Here is a 20000-nt window from a genome sequence, read left to right as displayed (position 1 = left end):
TAGTAGAAATATGAATTGATCAATAGAAATTAATTTAACCTACAACAACTCTGAAAATCAATTAATTGTTAAACAGGTTTTGCTGATGAAAATGATCAAAACAGCCCTAAGACAGTTTAATAACATTGTTAATTGAACACCTTTGGCTTTGGATGGTATAACAAAGCAATTTAAAGACGCCCCCCCACTTATTTTCCAGCATTTTATATAAAGTAGATAATTAATAAACTAAACAACAAATAATATTGACTAATAAATAAATAAAGATAATATGTTTTTAACCATAATCAGTAGCACAACACTAGGCTACTGTATGAGCTGCTAATTGAAACGTCAACAACCAGAAGCATATAAATACAAGCAGCGCGTATAAAAAAAGGAACATTAATCACTGTGATAATGGCACTATTTACTCTGCAAGACAAACACTGTCTTCCATCTATTCATATCTTTCCATCTTCACATCACTCCACGTGGCTGACGATTTATGACAACAGCTGACAACACAAAAGAAAACTACACTTTACAAGCTATTCACTATTTTACTGGTGAGTGTTCGCACACGCAGGCAGATAGGTTATTTTCCATTAATTCTTCTTCTTGTGTGTATTTTGTTTTCCTCAAGTGTTGTTAAATGAATAAAATAAATAAAATCTACAGTTTACAATGGACTCACTGCTGCCTGCCCTTGTTGTCCTCGTCGGCCCTGATATGAGGAAACAGCGCCCCCCATGGGCAGACAACGGGACAGTGACACTGAGATCATTGCCTTTTTTTTTTCTTTTTTTTCTTCGACTGGTTTGAATTTACTGGACATGATCAAATTAGGTTTAGGGCGATAATTTGCAAAAGAAAACAAAAAAACATTTACATAATTAATAACATTTATATGGGGAATTTGAAGGTATTTCATATTTACAGCCCATAAAAATTGATTATCAGTGCTATGCACGTGTCATTCTGCAACAATATAGATGATTGTATTGATAATAATAACTAATGAACCATTGTGGTGCTTTTGTGCTTTTGAATTGGGATCTTCTTCAATTTAAAACGGATTCCTGCATGTGTGGCTGCCAGCTCCTGCATCTGATGGTACCCGAGAGAGAGAGAGAGAGAGAGAGAGAGAGAGAGAGAGAGAGAGAGAGAGAGAGGGAGAGAGAGGTTAGGAGCTCCAGATGGTGTTTAAACGCAGACAGAAGGCTACAGCGAGGACAGAGAGAGAGAGGAGGAGGAGGAGAGAGCCGTGGATAGTGCGCACGGTGGCCCCGCCAGCTCTACTCATCACTGAAGACAAAACAAGTCCCAGAATTAAAACAATTGAGAAATCAGCAGAGGAGAAAACATCAAATCGTCCGATTGTGATTTTATTTTGGGGGGAAATATAAAGAAAAGTGAGTATTTTTTTTCTCCAACACCGTCTGAAGTGTGAAGCTCGGCGCAAGATCGGCGCGTCGGAGCAGGAGCAGCAGGAGGAGGAGGACCGGCACCGGAGAACAGCTCGGAGACGCGTGGTGGAGGAAGAGCAGACTGTGAAGACACTGTTTTTCTTTTCTTTATTCCACAAAGGAGACGAATCTATCCATCTCGTCGGATGCGACTTGTTCCTGACGCGCGGACTGTGGCTCAACTAAAGAGGACGGTTCGAAAGTTGTCACAGGGGGAATAAAGACGCACCCTGCAGACAACAGGATCCGCATCTTAATCATTTGCGGTGTTTTTTTTATTACATGGGAGCCAAGAGGAGACGATCTGTGGACAAAATATAACCCGGTTTATAGTTTCGTCTGCGTAAAAACGAACCAAAAAGTGCGTTTTTTTTACGCAGCGTTAATTGCATATTCGTTGTTTTCATTTATTCCTTCTCCCCGGATGGTGAAAATGAGCAAGAGAGAGGATTTACATGACTGGGGAGAGTTGTGATTTATTTTCCACACATCACAAAACACGAGACTGCAAAACCAAAGACAACAAGGATCCAACAGCCCTGCATAGTTTAAATTTTTTCCTCTTTCCATAAAACCCGAGAAGAGAAATACCTCATAATTTATTAAACCTGGAAAGTCAAGAGACCTTTTGAACTTCCAAAGGAAACATAAACCTTTTTTTTCTTTTGAGTCACCTCCTTCCTTCTTCCCAATATCTCAAAAACAAACAACAAAACAAGGGGATAGTTTTCCACACTATTTAGCAAAACGCTTGATCCCCTCTTTTCCCCCAAAATAATGAGGATTAAGACGATATAAAAGGTGTTTTAGAGACTCTGGTGTGGATTATCACCGCTACCTCAGCTTGACTTCGACCTTCACAAAGTAAGTACAACCTGCAGAAATCCAAAAAAAGGCAAATCATTTCATTTTGTTCTGCTGTGAATTGTTTTTAAACGCACAGGGAGTTTATAAGAGGATATGTTTTGAAATAGTCCTTTAAATTGTTCATATTTCATATTTAAATGATCAAACTGCTGAATATTCTCAGCTGAGAGTCACATTTTTGATCATGTGAAGGTGAAGACAGACAAGGCTACTGTTGCATCTGTCTTTTTCTATATTCTTTCTATATTTTTTTATAATGATCTTTATTCATTTGTGTATCTATATTCAATTTAATTTCACCATTTACATATTCATTTTTCTTTAGTTTGTCTTTTATTTAAGTATGAACACATTTCTAATTAAGTAAATGTTGCTCTTAATAGATATAGAAACGGAGGCATGTGGACAGCACTGGAAACTAGAGCAGAAGCATTGTTGTTGTTGTTGTTCTTATGATTATTATCTCTTTTCATTTACTTTTTCTGAGTTGTGGTTTGAGTGCTGAGGTGGAGAGATGAGAGAGAGAGAGAGAGAGAGAGAGAGAGAGAGACGGAGAGGCAGAGAGACATAGGGTGTGTGTGCTGTTTGCTCCATCAGTCTGTGCTGCACATCAGAGTGATGATTGAGACCAAGGTGATGACACAAAATCTTTGGTGTCTGTGAACTCGGCGTCCACCTGCACTGAATGGAGGTAAACGGGTGTGAAGGGACAAATTTAGACGCTTTGCCTCGACCTGAACTCCGCGGTGCCTCAGAATAGACCCCCTCTGCCTTTTGTGTGACACAGCAGCAGTGTCAAACCTTTGTGTAGCGAAGCAATTAGACACTTGACCAATTCCTGGTGGGTGAAGGGTGCTTGTGATATAATCTGTGAAGACATTAAAGGAGGCAGGTTAAAAGACGTACTATGGCAAACAGAGGCTATTAACACAATTTAAAGGTAATTAGATGAAAAGGTGAAATCACGATGTCTGATTTGGACCAATGGGACACTCCCTGAGAAGAAAGAAGTCCAGCCAAAGGTTTCCACCTCCACTTGAACAGCCTCAGCAGCGCACTCTTCCGCCCGTGAGTGCAACAGTAAAACACTCTGGCCTCTTTCTCTGCAGGACGCGGCCCTGTATAATTGGCCCTGGTAAATATCACCTGAATTATTGAACAGCTGATAATAGTCTCGAAACAATGGATGAGGGGGTTGCGGAGGTGAAACCGCAGTGCAGACACCCTGCCTCACCGCACATTATACCTCTATCACCTCCATCACCACTGAGTGGGCATCTCCCCTTTTCTCCTTCCGAAACGCCGGCCATCCCATCCCATCGCTCAGCTCGGCTCGGGCCCGGCCTGCGAAGGCAGATGTCCCCACTTCATCATCAAGCGGCTCTCGTAAAAAAGGCAGGCACATTCATTATGACCCCCAACTTGCGGAGTGTTTATTCACCTCCCATCTATACCACAGGTGCAAGGACGGGGTGTCTTCTTTTTTTATATATATATACAGAGGAGAGAACACACCACAAAACATGAAAATGAACTCGAGATAACCTGTTTTTGTCTGAAGAGTCAGCATCATGTGTAGCCACAGGCCAGCAGAGAGTCACATTTACTTTTGTGGCTATATCATTGGTGCTTATTCAGGCACATCATGACTAATGCTTTAAAGGTCCAGTGTGTAAGATTTAGGTGAAAGGGATCTATTGGCAGAAATTGAATATAAAATAATCCTGGTGATGTTTCCATTAGTGTGTTTCATCTAAATATTACGAATTGTTGTTTTCTTTACGCTAGAATCGGCCCTTTTACATTTACATCTGGAGCGGGTCCTCTCTACGGAGGCCGCCATGTTTTTTACGGTAGTCCAAACTGGACAAACTAAACACCTTTTGAGTTTTTATGACAACTAGAGGCTACCACAAGGGCAGATTCAGCTGAAACATGCAACTTCACCGCTAAATATTTCAAAATTCGACACACTGCACCTTTAAGGGTTAAAAGGCACATCATTATTTTGTCTGCGAGATATGTTGCTATCAGTTGCTTGTACAGCAGCTCTTTCAAGATATTCCTCAAAGTCGTAGCTTGTTTTTCATCATCTCCGTGTAACCGTGTGTGTGTCATGCAGGGCAGGTGAAAAGCCTCTGTCTGTGCTGTGACTCCATGTTACAGGGTCTGGGTACAGCTTACGTGTTTACTGTATGAGTGTGTGGGCTGAGTGAGTGTGCCTCTCGTGTGTGTGTGTGTGTGTGTGTGTGTGTGTGTGTGGTAATTATTGTGAGCTAAACGCGGACTGTGCAGGTGAAACTGGCTGTCTCTTCATTAATGAGCGCAGCAGATGGCCTCAGGTGGGCGGGAGCGGCGGGCGCACAGCGAGCCAGTCAGGTGGTCAGCACAACACAGACACCTGGGCCATCACAAACAAGACGAGCCGAGCGGTTGACAAAAGCCAAAGACATCAGGCTTGTGTGTGTGTGTGTTTATGTGAGTCAACAACTAGATGTGTGGTGTTGTTATATCTGATATCATGTCCTCCCATGAAAAGGAACAATATGCTGAACTGAAAGATTTAAGAGGAAAAGCTATACGGGGAAGAAAAATAAGAAAAATACCAAAGAGAAGAGGTAGTTTCAGAAAATATATACAATTGTTTTGTTCTTGTTATCCACTCGTCTTGCTGGTGTTACTAAGCTCCCATGATGACACAAAGATAAATTGCTTATTTATTTGTGTTTGTATGTGTGTGGCGTCCTCACAGTCCGGTGGTCCTGCAGATAAAAGGCTTCGTATATATACATATAAGAGTCAGATTGATTTGTCACTTCTGTAATACACTTACAGCTATAGGTCACATTTAAAAAACATAAAACACTTTAAGACACATTATCCATGCAACAAAAAAAACATAAAAAGTGGACATTGCAAGTGCTGGTGAAATTTGTGCATATCTGTCATCCTTTGGTTTAAGAAAGATTTGACCAAATGAGTCAAAACAAGTTAATTTGTGTGTAAAGTCTATATAGTTTTTTTCTGTTCAAGTGTTTTTGTCCCTCCAAATCATTTGTTCGTGATCCAAGCTGTCACTCAAGACCAGTTCTCTATTTTCTTTTCCGATAAGCGAGAATCTTCTCTCCAGGGTGAGAACGTTAACCTCCAATAGATAAGGGCACTTTTAAAATAAGAGGGAAAGGTGCACCCTCTGTTAGACGTGTTTCGGTGTAAAAAAAAAATCCCCTGAGACAAAAACCTGCAGGAGCTGGAGAAGCCACAATTTAAAAGTATTCCAACTGTTGGTAAAAGTAGAAAATGGAGGAGAACTGAACTGTGATTGGTTTTTAAAAGAGGAGACGATGAAGTGCTACAGAGAGTTACGAGGCTTTTCTTGACTTTTGTTAGGTCTCTGGTATTTACAGTACGCCAGGCCGACAAATGAAAGACAGAATCTTGTGCAGAATCGATGCTCACAGCAGAGACACAGTGTGCGTATTGTTCGGATAAAGTGGGTTTAATGAGATCATTGTGTAAATGTGTGTGTATTTGTGAGAACATGGGAGCAAGTGACGCTGACTCTCTATGGTTCCTCTGCTGTTTGTTCCAATATATAGTGGGAAAGACCAGTGGAGTTGTGGACGCCTCCTGCTCCCATCCTGTGCATGTGTGTGTGTGTGTGTCTGCTCTGCCCCTGGTCTGTTCCACATGTGTTTGACATTACTGTGACAAGGCTGGCCAGCCTCTCTGGGGAGATGGAGAATGTCAGAGACTAGAGCAGAGGAGCGAGCTGCTTCCCAACATCTGATGGAATGAGAAACGCACTCGCTGGATGGCTGGCCTGCCGACACCACAGCGTGGGAGCCGAGCGCAGGGTGGAGGCCAAGCAAAACCCCGAATGTGTGTGTGAAATATCACCCTCTTGCTCTTTTCCCTAATTCTCTTCCCTACATGTGCACAGATCCACAGATTCCCAAGAATAACAGAGTACACCCTCACACACACACACACACACACACACACTCACACACACACATTTACCGTTTATTCAATGCTGCTCATAACGCTGTTTTGCCTCCACCGGAATTAACTGGTGTTTTCTTCTTTAGATGCATGTGAAGCAGGTGAAATCTTCCAATTACCTTATCTGTGACATTCAGAGATGAAAACACACCATTATGGTTGAGAATTTCCAGAAATGATTTGTTCAATTTGTTCAATTGACTCTTCATTCTACTGAAATTACTTCAACATACAGCACTGACAAATTGCACCTTCAATTATGCATTTCAAAAGGGAGGCACATTTCCAGCGCAATCACAAATACAATCGAGCGAATACAAATGTCACAACATCGGAGAATTCACACGTACACTATAGCTGCATCTCTGACAGCTCCAGCCGAAACAACAACAAAAAAATAATACCTTCCTCCTCCTCCCTTCCTCGTCTTGTGCCTATTTCACCTCCGCCTCCTCTCCTTCCTCACCTTTCACTTCCTCCCTTGCACTCTGACCCTTTCCTGACCCCCTTCCCATTCTCCCCCGTGGCACCTCCTCACCTCGTAGCCGCTCTTCGTCACGGTAGGAAGTGTGTTCACATCGGAGTCGGACACAGGAAACAGCTGGGCTAATCTACAGTAGCGCTGAGCTCTGTTTTAATCAAGTCAAACGGACAGGCGGACAGGGAAAATGGGAAGTTCATATTGCCACCGCCACCTGATATAATGAATCCCTCCCTTTCTGTCTGCCCTGTGTCGAGGCCGTTATCACAGGCGGGGAGTAAACAACACACTGAAGTTATTAAGGCCTCCACTCCACGGCAGTCCTCTCTGGACGTGTGGGGGACGTTCTGCGTTCAGGCCGGGGTTTTGGGGGGGAAGACTCACTCCATTCACTCTCTCCATCGCTCTGTCGCTCTCTGTCTGTACAGTATTTGTGAAATTAAAAAAGCCGTTATCTCCTGGAAACAGATCCTGTGCCACACAGATGGTTCCGTCCCTCTTCAAATGGGAGGCTGAGCCAATGAGTGCGGTCGTGTTACCAGTTAGTCGTACAGACCCTAATCTTGGCTCCAGCCTTCCTTCCTCTGCCTCACTGTGTCTCTCCCTACACAGACACACCCGCACACACACACAAAACACACAGACCAACTCTATCCCTTCAGATAATAGCACTGCTTGTGTAAAGTACTGATTTCACTGGTAAATCCACATTTCAGCTAAAGTATTTGAAATGCGGAGAGGGGAAGGTCAGACGTGTTCCTGATGAGCACCGGTCACTTTGAGGCATGAGTCATCGTCTGGCATTTAAAGTCACCTTGTTGCCTCGGTAGGGTGCAGGGGCTGCGTTTGATGGTTTCCACTCTTTCCAGTCTTTCAAGTAATGCCTCAGAGAGAGAGACGGTCTCATTAGTAATATAGCCTGCCCTCTTAGTCATCGCTCAGGTGGACGTCTTTACAGGCCCTCAGATAAACAGGAGATCACATTTTCTTGAATATACATTGCACAGGTTTGTGACATATTATTTTGGACCTCATGATAACACTGAGTATCTCTAAATGAGGAAAATTGTGTGTAGTTGCCAGCAGTTTTCATTAAGAGATTACAGTGGAGTCACAAAAGGATTTCCTGTTTTAGTCCCTGACACAAAATTATGTCAGAATCAGTGGCTTAAATGAGCAAAGTCTTCTTGACACAGCAGGTAAACCATCTAAGAAGGTCCTGATGGAGCCCATCAGCTATCGTCTAACAGCAAATTAGCCTCTGTTGGTAACGGGGGAACGTTTCTCCAAACAAAACAAAAACAGTCATACTTTTTGTAGCTGTTTTAGGCCCACGCACCATTTTGGCTCATCTCTGTTGGCAGCTTTCCTTATATATAAACACGATGTGTTCCGCCTCTTTCCTCTCAAACGGACTGTTTACCTGCGGGAAACCAAAGGCTGCTAAAAAAGTGATCGTTCAAACTAGAAATTTAAACCTTTGGACATCCGGCCTCAGAATCTGCCTCATGAAATTCATATCTTTGGCAAACTTTCTCTTGGTAATAAATACAAATGTTCATCATAAACCATTGAAATTAAGTGGTTGTTTGTCCTAACATGGCAGATTTTGAAGGGTGAAAATGACTAAGGTTTCCCAGAAAGGAGCAGTTCGTTTATTGCATCACTCTTTGTCGTCTCCTGACTCTGACCAATGGCGTGGCGGCAGGCTTGGCTTAACTTGACAATTAGCTCACGTAATCAGCATGTTATTGGCACCGCAGTCGCTCTCTTTCTTTTCCCGCTCCCTCTGTTTTCACGGCGGCGTCCCGTAGTCGGCTTGCGTCCCAGAGGAGTCGCTGGTATTTATTTCGGCAGCTTCCAGCACGAGCTGGCCGTAGGGCTAAATGGAGAAACTGTCAAAGCTTCCCTCTAACCTGTCACATGAATGCCCCCCCCCCGCTCCCAGTGGTTTGTGTGTGCACATGTCAATGTGTGTGTATGTGTGAAACCTACGGGCTCCTGCAGGACAATGCACAACACCCTACTCCGTGTCTGGCTAATGTCAGGAGCCATTGTTGCCGTGCCCGCGGGCCAAATGAAGAGGTATGAGGGTGCTGGCAGGCTGTGGAGCAGTTCAGGCTACAGATATTTTTGTCACCACTGACAGCTCCATAGTGACGGAGCAGACGTTAAACACTGAATGAAATGAAATACATGACATCAAGTAGGAGAGAGAGACTAATCTGCTGTTTGTTTTCCTATCTTAGCTGTAAGTGACAGCTCAGTGTCAGGTTTTAACAAAGTACAAAAGCAAGAGACACGGGAAGGAAAATTGACAGACGCACAGACGAACCCAAGATTTGGGTTTTTATGAGGAGGAAGGATGGTGCAGTTGCCTTGGCGTGTGTGCGTTTGTTGCCAGGGTTAAATCTAAGTCTTTTGTGCTCCATAAATCAGCAGGCAGCAGCGGTGACGTAAGAACAAACAGAGCTGCTCTCTGCTGCAGCTGGCTGGAAAGAGGAAAAAACAGGAGCGAGGGATACAGAGAGGGAAAGAGAGCGCTGGACAGCAGCTGTCAGGCCTCCATCGCACACCTGTCACACAGGAAGTGAGCGCCGGCCACTGTTTCCTGGATACACCTCCTCAAACACTGCTCCTGGAAGAAATGAAGGGAGGACATCTGCTGCGAGGGTGAGACAGACAGGCAGCCAGATTGATACACTGACGGATCAATAGACGGGAGAGATTTGCTAAATGCCAAATAACATAAGGAGGGAACAAGCGCACAGTTTCTCATGGACTGTGTCGCCCTTCTCACATCAGCTGCCTCGCAGCCTGTGTGCATGTGTGCGCATCCAGACTGTGCACAGTTGAGAGGATGTTTGTGTTATCGCGGCACTCTGTGACAGACAGGTCACTCTGCGGAGACTCCAGTCCAACTCTCCCACAAATACAATGAGCCCGCACGCCCTAAACCTAACGGTGGGACATTCCCACGCTTGTTCCTCGCACCGCCCCCACCCCCTCTCCACCCCCACCGCGCCCAGCTCCCCCCCGCCCCCCTGTGACCAATATCAACTAATCCAGATGTAGCGTGGCTGCTCACAGATGTGCGCATAACTCTCTTTGCATGGCCCGGCTCCTTTGTGTTCTACGTTTCTCGGTGACTCTGCTTTCCCACCAGCGTCTCTCACCACTCGGCCCTCTGTCTCGGCCGAACTGATCAGAGCAGGAAGTGATATCACTGCAGTGCTGCTGATGAAGCACTTGGACCCACATTGTCTCCTGTGTTGCTTCTCCTCCCGGCCTCCAGAGCCGCGCTGTTGTGGCTGCCATTGGTAGAAAAATCTCCTCTTTGTTTGTCAGGCTTGTCAGGCTGGGTCCTCAGGAGGCCCCCTTGCCCTATTCCCAGGCTGCCCTTCATGCTGCCTGTATGCAATTAACAGAGTAATTAAAAGCCTGATGAGCTAATTGGTGCTGGGTGAGGCTGCAGGTGTTTGGATCTTATTGATGTAATTGCACAGTGAACATCCTGTGAGGGGGCAGGGCAGATATGGGACGATTCAATGTATGTGTTTGTGACGTATTGATGGTTAGTGGTCAATTTTTTATTCCCTCTATAGTACACTCATTGTTTCCCATAATGCATCATGAAAAGTAGTGCACAACCGAGCAATATGAACCATCATGCATTGCGGATGAGAGAGGGAAGCAGGAACAGCCCCTTTGTACAAATGTAAATACGAGCAGAGCAGCACATCACACAAACTACGGAAAACAAGTTTATTTCTACATTAAGATATTTAAAATAAATAAATAAACATTTATAATTTATTGTGGGATTTTCCACCATCATAAACCTGCAACAATGCATAGAAAATGCACAGAGTAGAGTCCAAAAGCATTTTTCTTTTTTGCCAATGAGCCCAACTGTGTTCAGGTTATTTTTATATTATTTAAATTTTTCATTAACAGATTCATCCTTCTCTCTATCTTTCATCTGCAGCCGTGTGTTGCAAGTTCATACGTGATGCTCACTGGGAAGAGGGAAGGAGACAGAGTGTAGAGCCAGTGTGTTGCATCACCTACCTGGTGAGCTCACAGTCAGTGAAAGAAATAGAATGAAATTACATTTCCATGTCTCAGGTCAAGCTTGAGTCAGACATATACAAGGCGTGTCTTAAAGAGGTGGGTAAAGCTTTAGGTTTGTGTGCAGAACTCGAGAGATGTTAAGATGAATTACGTGATGTGTGATGGAGCTCATCTGAAAGAGAGCGAGATGAAAAAAGGTCTGATCTGCTGTTGGATCGTGGCAGCCCGAGGCTGAGCTCTCAGCTGGCAAAATTAGGCACACAGCTGACAGGATGAGGAAAAGAAGATGTAGATGAGTGGGAACAAAGTAGAGTTATCATGCAGAGCAGAAGCTACATGTAAATCCTGCTCTCCGCTCGTGTCTGCTTGCCTTTCTGTCTCCCTGGCCCGTTCCCAGATGTACATGCACAGTCACTTCCTCATATGTGTGTCTCTCTCTTGTCTCCTACTTCCTCCCCATATCTCTGCCGCCCCCCCCCCGCCCGCCTCCTCCTCTCTGTGGCAGCTGTGCTGGTGATGGCTGTGTGCCCATGGTGCAAGCTGGCTGTGGGGTCCCAGGTGGCCCACATGACAGTTATTGATGTTCAGGTGTTCGACTCCTCTCACACAGAGACCCTGGAGCCACACACACACACACACACACACACACACACACACACACACACACACACACACACACACACACTCTGACACACGCAGAAGCACAATACATGCACGCACTCTTGATTTGAGTTCACATTCATACATGTGCACAATTATGCACACAAACTGCATATTGTATTGATTCTGAGCAGAAATGCAAACAATACAGTAACAAGTACAACTGAGAAAATTGTGTCTAGAGCTGCTGGGCTGTCTGGCGGGCGTCAGTAAACACAGTTTTCGATGTATGAAAACAAAAAGCTTTGAGAAAACGTGCACAGTCCAGTTTATGCGGGATTCCTACTCGGTGTAGTTTGAGACCGCTCTCTGTGTGTGCATGTGTGGTGGGAGAGCCAGTCTGGGTACCAGTGCCCAGTGCAGCCCTAACACACTCCAGATGTCTCTAGCTAGCCAGGGAGTTGTTCTTGGCACGGCCCGCCTCGGCTGAATGTCACAAATACTTTCCTTTATTTAGGAATGGGCTCTGGGTTGGTGGCTGGAGCTAAAGAAGAAGCCGAGGGTGAATGGAGGAGGAGGGAGGTATAGCCAAGGGAGGAGAGGACGATGAAAAGAGCAGAATGAATGATTAGCCGAGTAGAAGGACAAGGGGAGGAAGGAGGCAGACGGGGCACTAAGAGAAGAGATGTGCAGGGACAGAAGATGGAGAGGGAGGAGTGAAGGAGGAGGGAGCAGGAGGGAGCCAGGCAGAAACGGCTCCAGTCTAGCATCTGGATTTTATTAGCAGCCGTTGGGAAAATCTGAAAAGGAAGTTTTTTCTCTGTGAGCACGTCGGCAGCAGTGATATGCCGCACATAACCACTTCACTGCCGACGAGAGGAGCCAGGCCCTCCCAAAGGAGAACAGATGGTCGCTAGAACTTCAATACAATTACATCAATAACAGCTTTCACAGATATAAGCACTGTATGACAGGATCCCTGCAGCTCAGAGAGACCGAAATACAACTCCTCTACCCTTAGCACCTCTGGCCCTGGATAAATTGTCTAATCCATCCTCACTCCCCGCTTGTCCTCAAGTTATCCTTGCTTTTCTCGCCAAGTTAACCATTTAAAAAGAAAACTGCAAAGCTTTTGACTTGGAAAATGGTCACTTATCAATGATTTGTTCATGGTAATCTGATCAGAGACATCGTTGCTTTTGTGAGTGCTTATCAGGAGACCCCCACCACCCCCCCCCCCCCCCCCCCCCCCCCCCCCCCCCCCCCCCCCCCCCCCCCACACACACACCACCACCACCACCACCCCCCCCCCCACACACACACACACACACAATCACACTCCTCCACTCACTTGTTTTCTGTTCAGCCTGTTTGTTCAGCCGGCGCTGCATGGGTACGATCACGGAGATTCTCAAGTAAGGGAAAATATGTGTTTGTGTCCACAACGTATGCATTCTGCAAACCTGCGGGCGTGTTTGCATGCATCTGTGTGTCTAAATGTGTGTGTGTGTGTGTGTGTGTGTGTGTGTGTGTGTGTGTGTGTGTGTGTGTGTGTGTGTGTGTGTGTGTGTGTGTGTGTGTGTGTGTGCAGGCACTGTACAGGCCTGTCTCCCACCCTGTCATTAGTGAGGGCTTTAAAGCCTCTGAGCTCTAAATCAGTTTAAGATGAAGTGGAGTCTGGGATCTGTCAGCAGAAGCGCTGACACACAAATACACACACGTGTGCACCCGCACACACAGACACACACACATGTTCCCGTCTTACCTGTGACGTCGTACCTCAAGCTGATAACAAGGCGTGTATCCAAATAATAGAACTAGTTGGCATGAAAGTCTTTCAGTAGATTGACCTGAAGAGGTTGATGTGTTTTACGCTACAGATGCCAACAGTGTTTATATTATTTGGGCTCCTAGTATGAGCGCAACGAGTTTTAAGTGCTGTATCCCTGAGTCGTTTAGGTCCGAGGCACAGGGCTACAATCCCCATGTTTTGATATGAAGGCCTGGTGGGGGGCTGGGGGGCCAGAGGCTGAGGCTGTGTTTGTGTGGACTCCTCAGCGGCCTGATAGGGAACAGATGTGGGAAGGCAGGAGGCCGGGCAGCCAGCCAGAGCAGCTGGGAGAAATTAAAAACAACAGCATTCCTGGAGACTGGGGGAATTACAGTGAGAGGGAGGGAGGGATGTAAGGAGCGAGAGACAGAGGGAGAGTTTTAGGGCTATGTGGTCACTGAGAAGAGTCTCTGTGGAGTCCGCAAGATTGAATAGACGGGGGGGGGGGGGACTGAAGGGGGACTGTTCTTCAGTGGTTAGCTCAGGCTAATAAGTTGCAGCTGTATTTCCAGGGGAAGCACAAACACACGTTCACATACACACACGCAGATATGCAACGCACGGACATATGGCAGTGTGAAAGGAGACCAGCGTCTGAACTGCCTTCTAATGGCCTGTCAGTGTGAGAGGGTATTTATTTGTGTATGTGTATGTGAGTGTCTTTTAAGAGGCTTTGATGACGGCGTGCAAATGTCTTTAAATCTATAATGAGACCCCGAAATGGCTGTAGAAACCACCAGTCGTAGCCCACAGTACACAGTGCAGGGTGTGTGGTTTTGTGCGTCTCACAGCGAATTGTTTAGTTTTCACTTTGTTTCATCATTGCACACGGGGAGAGGATAAGACAGGGAACATTTTTTAGAACTCACAGACAACAGACTTGTTTCTTTGGTGAGCAATCTTTGAACACCGGTTACGTCAAGCGTGCCGACCTACGGCTGAGAAACAGAGACAGACAGCGGCAGGGAGGTAGCTGTAATGATTGCATCGCTCTATTTTCAGCGAAATATTCAATAGTGGCCGTTTGGGACAGACAGCAGCATCTCTGTATCTATTCTCAGCTGTATTGATCACAAAGTGGCTCCTTTTCAGAGGCTCAGATAAAAAACCTGTTTGGGGTGAAATCGAGCAGCTTGCAGACAGGAGCGCGGCGCAGACCTGAACCTCAACCACAGGTCGACTTTCATCAGCCTCTCTCTTCTTTTTCATCCCTCTTTTTGGCATGTGTGTGTTGTCCTTCAGCGTAAAACACAATGGGAGGACAGATGGCCGCGGATGGGGTTGCAGACCTAGCAGACTTTCTAATGTATTAAAAGTGAAATCCAGAGCGCGGTGTGCATGTGTGTGCCCTGTCCCTGTAGCTGGTCAGATTAAACAGCTGTCTATAATCCCACAGTGGGACCAGACGGACGGACGGACAGACAGGGCGGTTTCTCTCCTCTCCTCTCTCCTCCTTTTCTCCTTAAGAAGTGACAAAAGTAGTTGTGCTTTTCTCATCTCCTCTCATCTGCTCTTCTCTTGTCTCCCCTCGTCTCCTCTCCTCTCCTCTCCTCTCCTCTCATCTTCTCTCCTCTTGTCTCCTATCATATCCTATGTCTCATCTCCCCATGTTTCCTCGCCTCTCGTCTCCACTCCTCCCAAAGAAGTGATAAAAATAGAGAGAGAAAGCCACAAAAGCCTTTTAATTGTACATCCTCCTCGTGGTCTTCTGATTATATAGGAGTCCACCTATTGTTCATTTTAATGGAGCTGTATCTTCAGACTTACAAGGAACAAACAGACTCAGCTACTGTCTAGAAAAGTACTTGCTGTATGAGCTTGCACTCGCGCTGTATGACCGTCCTGCAGTGCACACTTCACACAGCGGCACGGTACAATTTGATCAAAGACGAGGTTTCACTGGAACATATGGCGGCCTCCCTACAGGAAGCAGCGTGGCAATTCAGTAGCCCGGCGAGCTTGTTTGTGTGTTTGTGAGCTCCATACAGGAGAATGGCTACATCTATTTATACCAACCAGCCTCGATCTACAACCTTATGTGTTTATGTTCGGAGCGTCTGGCGTGGGGCAAACAGCGGAGTGCCCCTCGTGTTCCGAGGATCACTGTGTCAATGGCCCTCGTGCAGCAGCACTCCAGAGTGCCACTCTTTAAATACAGACACCAGCTGTTGAACGCGAGCTCTGAGAAATGGGCTAAATGTGCCGCAGAGGAAAACACTGGATTTACTGTTGGCTCATGGGAGAAGGGAAATGAAAGACACACTACGTGACAGTGATTTAATATGTTAGTTACTACGATGTATTAACACTGCAGCTGGAAACTGGGTTTCAATCCAGGGGTGTTGAGAGTATTTCTACTTATATTTATTAGTAAAAACACAAGAGGTTACATTTTTTGAAAGGTTCCTTGAGTGATTTGTTATTTTAATGTTTTTTTTTTCTCTGATACATTAGCTGAAAGAGAGAAAAAGAAAAAGAAGAAAGGAGGCTTTAAACAATTCAAACTTCCACATGCACACATGCATTAAAGCTATCTGCTCACAGGCTGCAAAAGTCATCACACCTCTCAGCTCAGGTTGACATTGCAGAAGGATATGGTTCCAACAGCTGCACTGACAGTCGGACTCATAGAGGGAAAGAGCGTCAACACTCCACCGATACATCAAATAATAGATACAGCCAATAGCTTGTCTCAGTGAATGTGGTTTTGTGCTTCACACACCATCTATAAAGTGCATTAGATTTTCTTTCTCCTTCAAATACAGAATAAAAGGCAGGAGTCGTTTCACATGCTTGCGGCCCTGGCACATCCACCCTGCGTCTTGTTTTCTTCTCGTGTCCCTTTCCGTACCATCCATCCCCTTCACGATACAGCGCCTGGCCTTGCCTTGTTTGGTCCTGGCAGGGTGTCTGGCAGAGGACAGGGGAGCCTCTAGTAGCAGCACGGAGCTCTGCTGAAAGCCGGTCCACGGTGATGGACAGCAGCAGATCCAGCTGCACTTGTCACTGGCTGTCAAGCCGGCTGTCTGAACTAGGGGGACGAGAGGGGACAGGCGGGGAGGAGTGTGTGCATGTGTGTGTGTGTGTGTGTTTGGGGGTTGGAAGTTGTAGTGAAGGGGCACTGATTGGGATGTCAGAGCTACATGGAGTGTGTCTGTGTGAAGGAGAAAGAGAGAGGGGAGAGAAGGAGGGGATTTCAGTCAGCAGCAGCTGAACGAGTGAGCAGGTGTTACTGTATGTCTCCCAGGCCCATGAATCTCCAACACAATACAAGTTTGGATTCATTTCCACTCTCTGCATTGATTTGTTTTGGTTCCTTTTATGGGGCTTTTTTTGGTTTAAGGAAACAATCGATGGTTCCCAGGTGAAAATGTCCGTGCTCTGCTCCTTAACCAGCTGTTTCCACTTTGAAAGTATGATTTTTGCCTGAGCCCCATCTTGATGGCTCTCTCTCTCCGTTTCTCTCCGTCTCTTCCTCCCTTCATATCTCAGGTAGCAGAGTGCAGAAGGTTGGAACAATGCCAGATTCACCTGCGGATGTGAAAACCCAGCCCAGGTCCACCCCACCCACCATGCCTCCACCACCCCCGGCTGTCAGCCAAGCAACCAATCGCAGCGCTTCGTTCACCCCCACCACCAGTAAATCAAGTAAGGGTCCTTTCTACTGTACTATAAGTTTTTACTTTTACTATCACTACCATATAGTCCAATGTCTTTACTTAAAACTATTTTTTCTGCACAGTTATCAGTTTATATGTTTCCTTTGACTTGAAGATGATCCTTTCGTTTTGATAAGTCATGTCCGCAGGCAGTTACAGGCGGGTGGAAGAAAAAGTGAGCTAGTGTAAAGTATGTGTTTCATTTCATAGTGAGCATTGAGGAAGATAGCCAGAGCTACAGCATTGCAAACAATGCTCCTCTACAGCACTGACTGAATATCTCAGCCTGTTATATTTTGTAGCTTGAATCCCATTTTGATCTTCAGGTTGAAACTGTTCTAAACTGGGGCAACCAGTGGCCTATACATGTAGGTGTTAAGATGCATATTGTGATCGCAATACCTTTGCACTTCCATATGCAACTTTGCTGCATTTTCTTTCGCTCCATTTGTTTCACTTTCACTGTCAAATTTAAGCTAGGTCTAGGTCTGATATAATAGTAATAACAATAACTGTATTTGTATAGCACTTATCTAAACAAGGTTACAAAGTGCTTCACAAAAGTCCATGGCAAAAAATGAGTGAACTAAAATGAAAGGTATTCATTTCAGATACATTTTAAGAGCCAAATCATAACATAATAAGGTCTTGACCTTCAAATTTATAGAGAAACCCGACAGTTCCCACAATGAGCAGCACTTTGGCCATTTTGATATTTCATTGTGTCGTTAAAGACCTGCTACATAAATTAAAATCGTTCACCCATCAATCTTTTATAATAATATGCACTAACACCCCAGAGGACATTTACAATGAACTCCACAGTCTGTGTTGGTCAACTGTCATGAAGGGAAATTCCAAATATGAAGGGAATGTATGATAATATGTAAAACATGAAGGGAAATTCCAAATATGTGTTTCTTCCCTGTTCTGCTGAGCAAGTGTTGAAGTCACTTGTGTGTCAGGTGTGTTTCTGCAGGCAACTATGTGTGTGAGTGTGTACGTGTGTGTCTTTTTGTGTGCAGAATGCCCTTGCTGGTGGCACAAGTGTCTTTGAATGCATGTGCGAGTGTGTCTGTGTTGTTTACCAGCTGGTCAGGCGGCGGCAGCGCCGGCGGTACAGGGGACATCGGCGCTGTTGCGGTGTGTGTGCACTGATTTCTTCCCTATATAGCAATGACAGGCTGTGTTGTTTCACCTGTTGTGGCCGGCGGTCAGCAGTGTAGCTCTCCCCTCGCACCTCTCCCTCCCCTCTAAAGCCAGAGCACAAGCTCTGCTGCCTGTCGGGATCACATGGGTCAGTCCATATGTGTTGAGGCCCTCGACCCACAGATTAGAGCAACAAGCATGCCGGAGAGGAGCAGCAGCAACTCAACTTTTGACCAACTCAACTGCGTACGCTGTTGTTTTCAAGCGTAAGTTTCAAGATGGAGCGTTACAGTCTTCGGTGGCTCACTGTCGAGGCTCAGATACGTTTAGAAAAGATTATTGTGGCCACACAGATGTGATGCGTGCCAATGCATATTTTTTTTAAATGCAATTACAAGAGACAGTAGAGATTGAAAAGAGCATTTCATCTTCAAATCAAATCTTAGGCTGACAACATAGTTCGCATTTATTTTTTCGCGTCTGGTTCGGAAATTAAAACGTGAAATTAGGGGTAAGGTCAAACGTGTGTGTGTGAGTGAGCTCCTGTGTATTTATGAGTTTGTTTGTGCCTGAATTAAGAAGGATATGTGAGTGATTTTACATGTGTATGAGTGCTGAGTCTATTCTGAACCTTAAAGCTGCAAAGCTACTTTCAGCTGGTGGACAGGTGCGGGTCCAAATTTGGCAACACACCTGCTACTGGAATAAAAGTAACATGGGCCGCTCAGACTGCAGGACTATTTTTGGCAGCTCTTTAACAAGTTCCTCTTATAGTTGTGTCCTACTGAGTGAGTGAGTGAGTGAGTGAGGGGGACGAGGGTGAGGAGCAGGGTGGAATAGACTGATACAGAGGGGTGGGGGGGTGGAAGCGGTGGAAGGGGTCAGATGTACCACGGTGCCACTTGTGAAACAGCTGAAGTTGCTGCAAACACACAAACACATGCTCAAGAGTGCTCCATCAAACTGGGGCAAAAGTGCACCACAGAAGTCACTTTGTGCGTCACCTACTATTGAGTCTATTGTGCCCTTAACTTCGATTGGTTTTGAAGCACACTCTCCTCTATCAGCAGCACATGAGTGCGTCTCCCCTCTTGCCCTCAGACCTGTCGGGTGCCCCCCAGGCCCCCTCCACACTCACCCTCCTCACGTTGTCTCTTTCCCCTTCTGTCTGTCCGTTTCTCTGCAGTGCTGAACGGAAGCAGCCACTCTCCGACATCGCTGAATGGTGCTCCGTCCACGCCCAACGGCTTCAGCAACGGGCCGGCCATGTCCTCGACGGCCTCGCTGTCCAACCAGCAGCTCCCGCCGGCCTGCGGCGCCCGGCAGCTCTGCAAGCTGAAGCGCTTCCTGACCACGCTGCAGCAGTTTGGCAACGACATATCGCCCGAGATCGGAGAGAGAGTGCGCAGCCTTGTGTTGGGACTGGTGGTGAGTTCTCATTACATCCCCGTGGAATTACTTTTGATTTGTGACTCTTGTGCCCACTTTGGTCTTACTCTGCCTGTGTTCTCGGACAGAATTCCACCCTCACCATCGAAGAGTTTCACTCCAAACTTCACGAGGCCACCAACTTTCCTCTGAGGCCGTTCGTCATTCCCTTCCTGAAGGTAAGTGTCTATGTAAAACTAAATCAAGCCTGATGTATTGACTTGCACACAGCTTACTTCCCCTAGATTTACATATGGCCAGTGTTCAAGATTGGGTATTTTAATGCAGATGTGTATTCCTGTCCTCTCTGATCCTTCTGATTTTGACCCTGAAAGTTTTCATAGAGAGGAAAAGCTTTTATTGATCAGAAACCTTCCTAATATTTATACTGTGTTTGCAGCACTTAAATGTAGAATATTGGGCCTGTGAATGTCCACTTAAAGTGGTGTGTGTGTGTC

At 45.8% G+C, this 20000-nt stretch overlaps 1 protein-coding gene across 9 annotated transcripts in view; it reads left to right on the top strand.

Moving 5' to 3' along the window:
* Window positions 1-20000, top strand: part of cbfa2t3 (CBFA2/RUNX1 partner transcriptional co-repressor 3) — a 39248-nt gene that overhangs the window by 6858 nt on the left and 12390 nt on the right. For 6 of the 9 annotated variants that reach the window (XM_034574160.1, XM_034574143.1, XM_034574133.1 and 3 more), the window contains 3 exons: window positions 16799-16954; window positions 19301-19542; window positions 19632-19721. In XM_034574160.1, coding sequence (XP_034430051.1) covers window positions 16799-16954; window positions 19301-19542; window positions 19632-19721 — 488 coding nt within the window. Of the gene's footprint in view, window positions 1-660; window positions 2313-2854; window positions 3007-5805; window positions 6198-16798; window positions 16955-19300; window positions 19543-19631; window positions 19722-20000 lie in introns of those variants that run through there. The other 3 variants (XM_034574168.1, XM_034574201.1, XM_034574151.1) reach the window with 3 other exon arrangements.

The sequence above is a fragment of the Hippoglossus hippoglossus genome, chromosome 3 (assembly GCF_009819705.1).
Source record: "Hippoglossus hippoglossus isolate fHipHip1 chromosome 3, fHipHip1.pri, whole genome shotgun sequence".
Taxonomy (NCBI): domain Eukaryota; kingdom Metazoa; phylum Chordata; class Actinopteri; order Pleuronectiformes; family Pleuronectidae; genus Hippoglossus; species Hippoglossus hippoglossus.
This window is presented reverse-complemented; position numbering and strand designations above follow the sequence as displayed.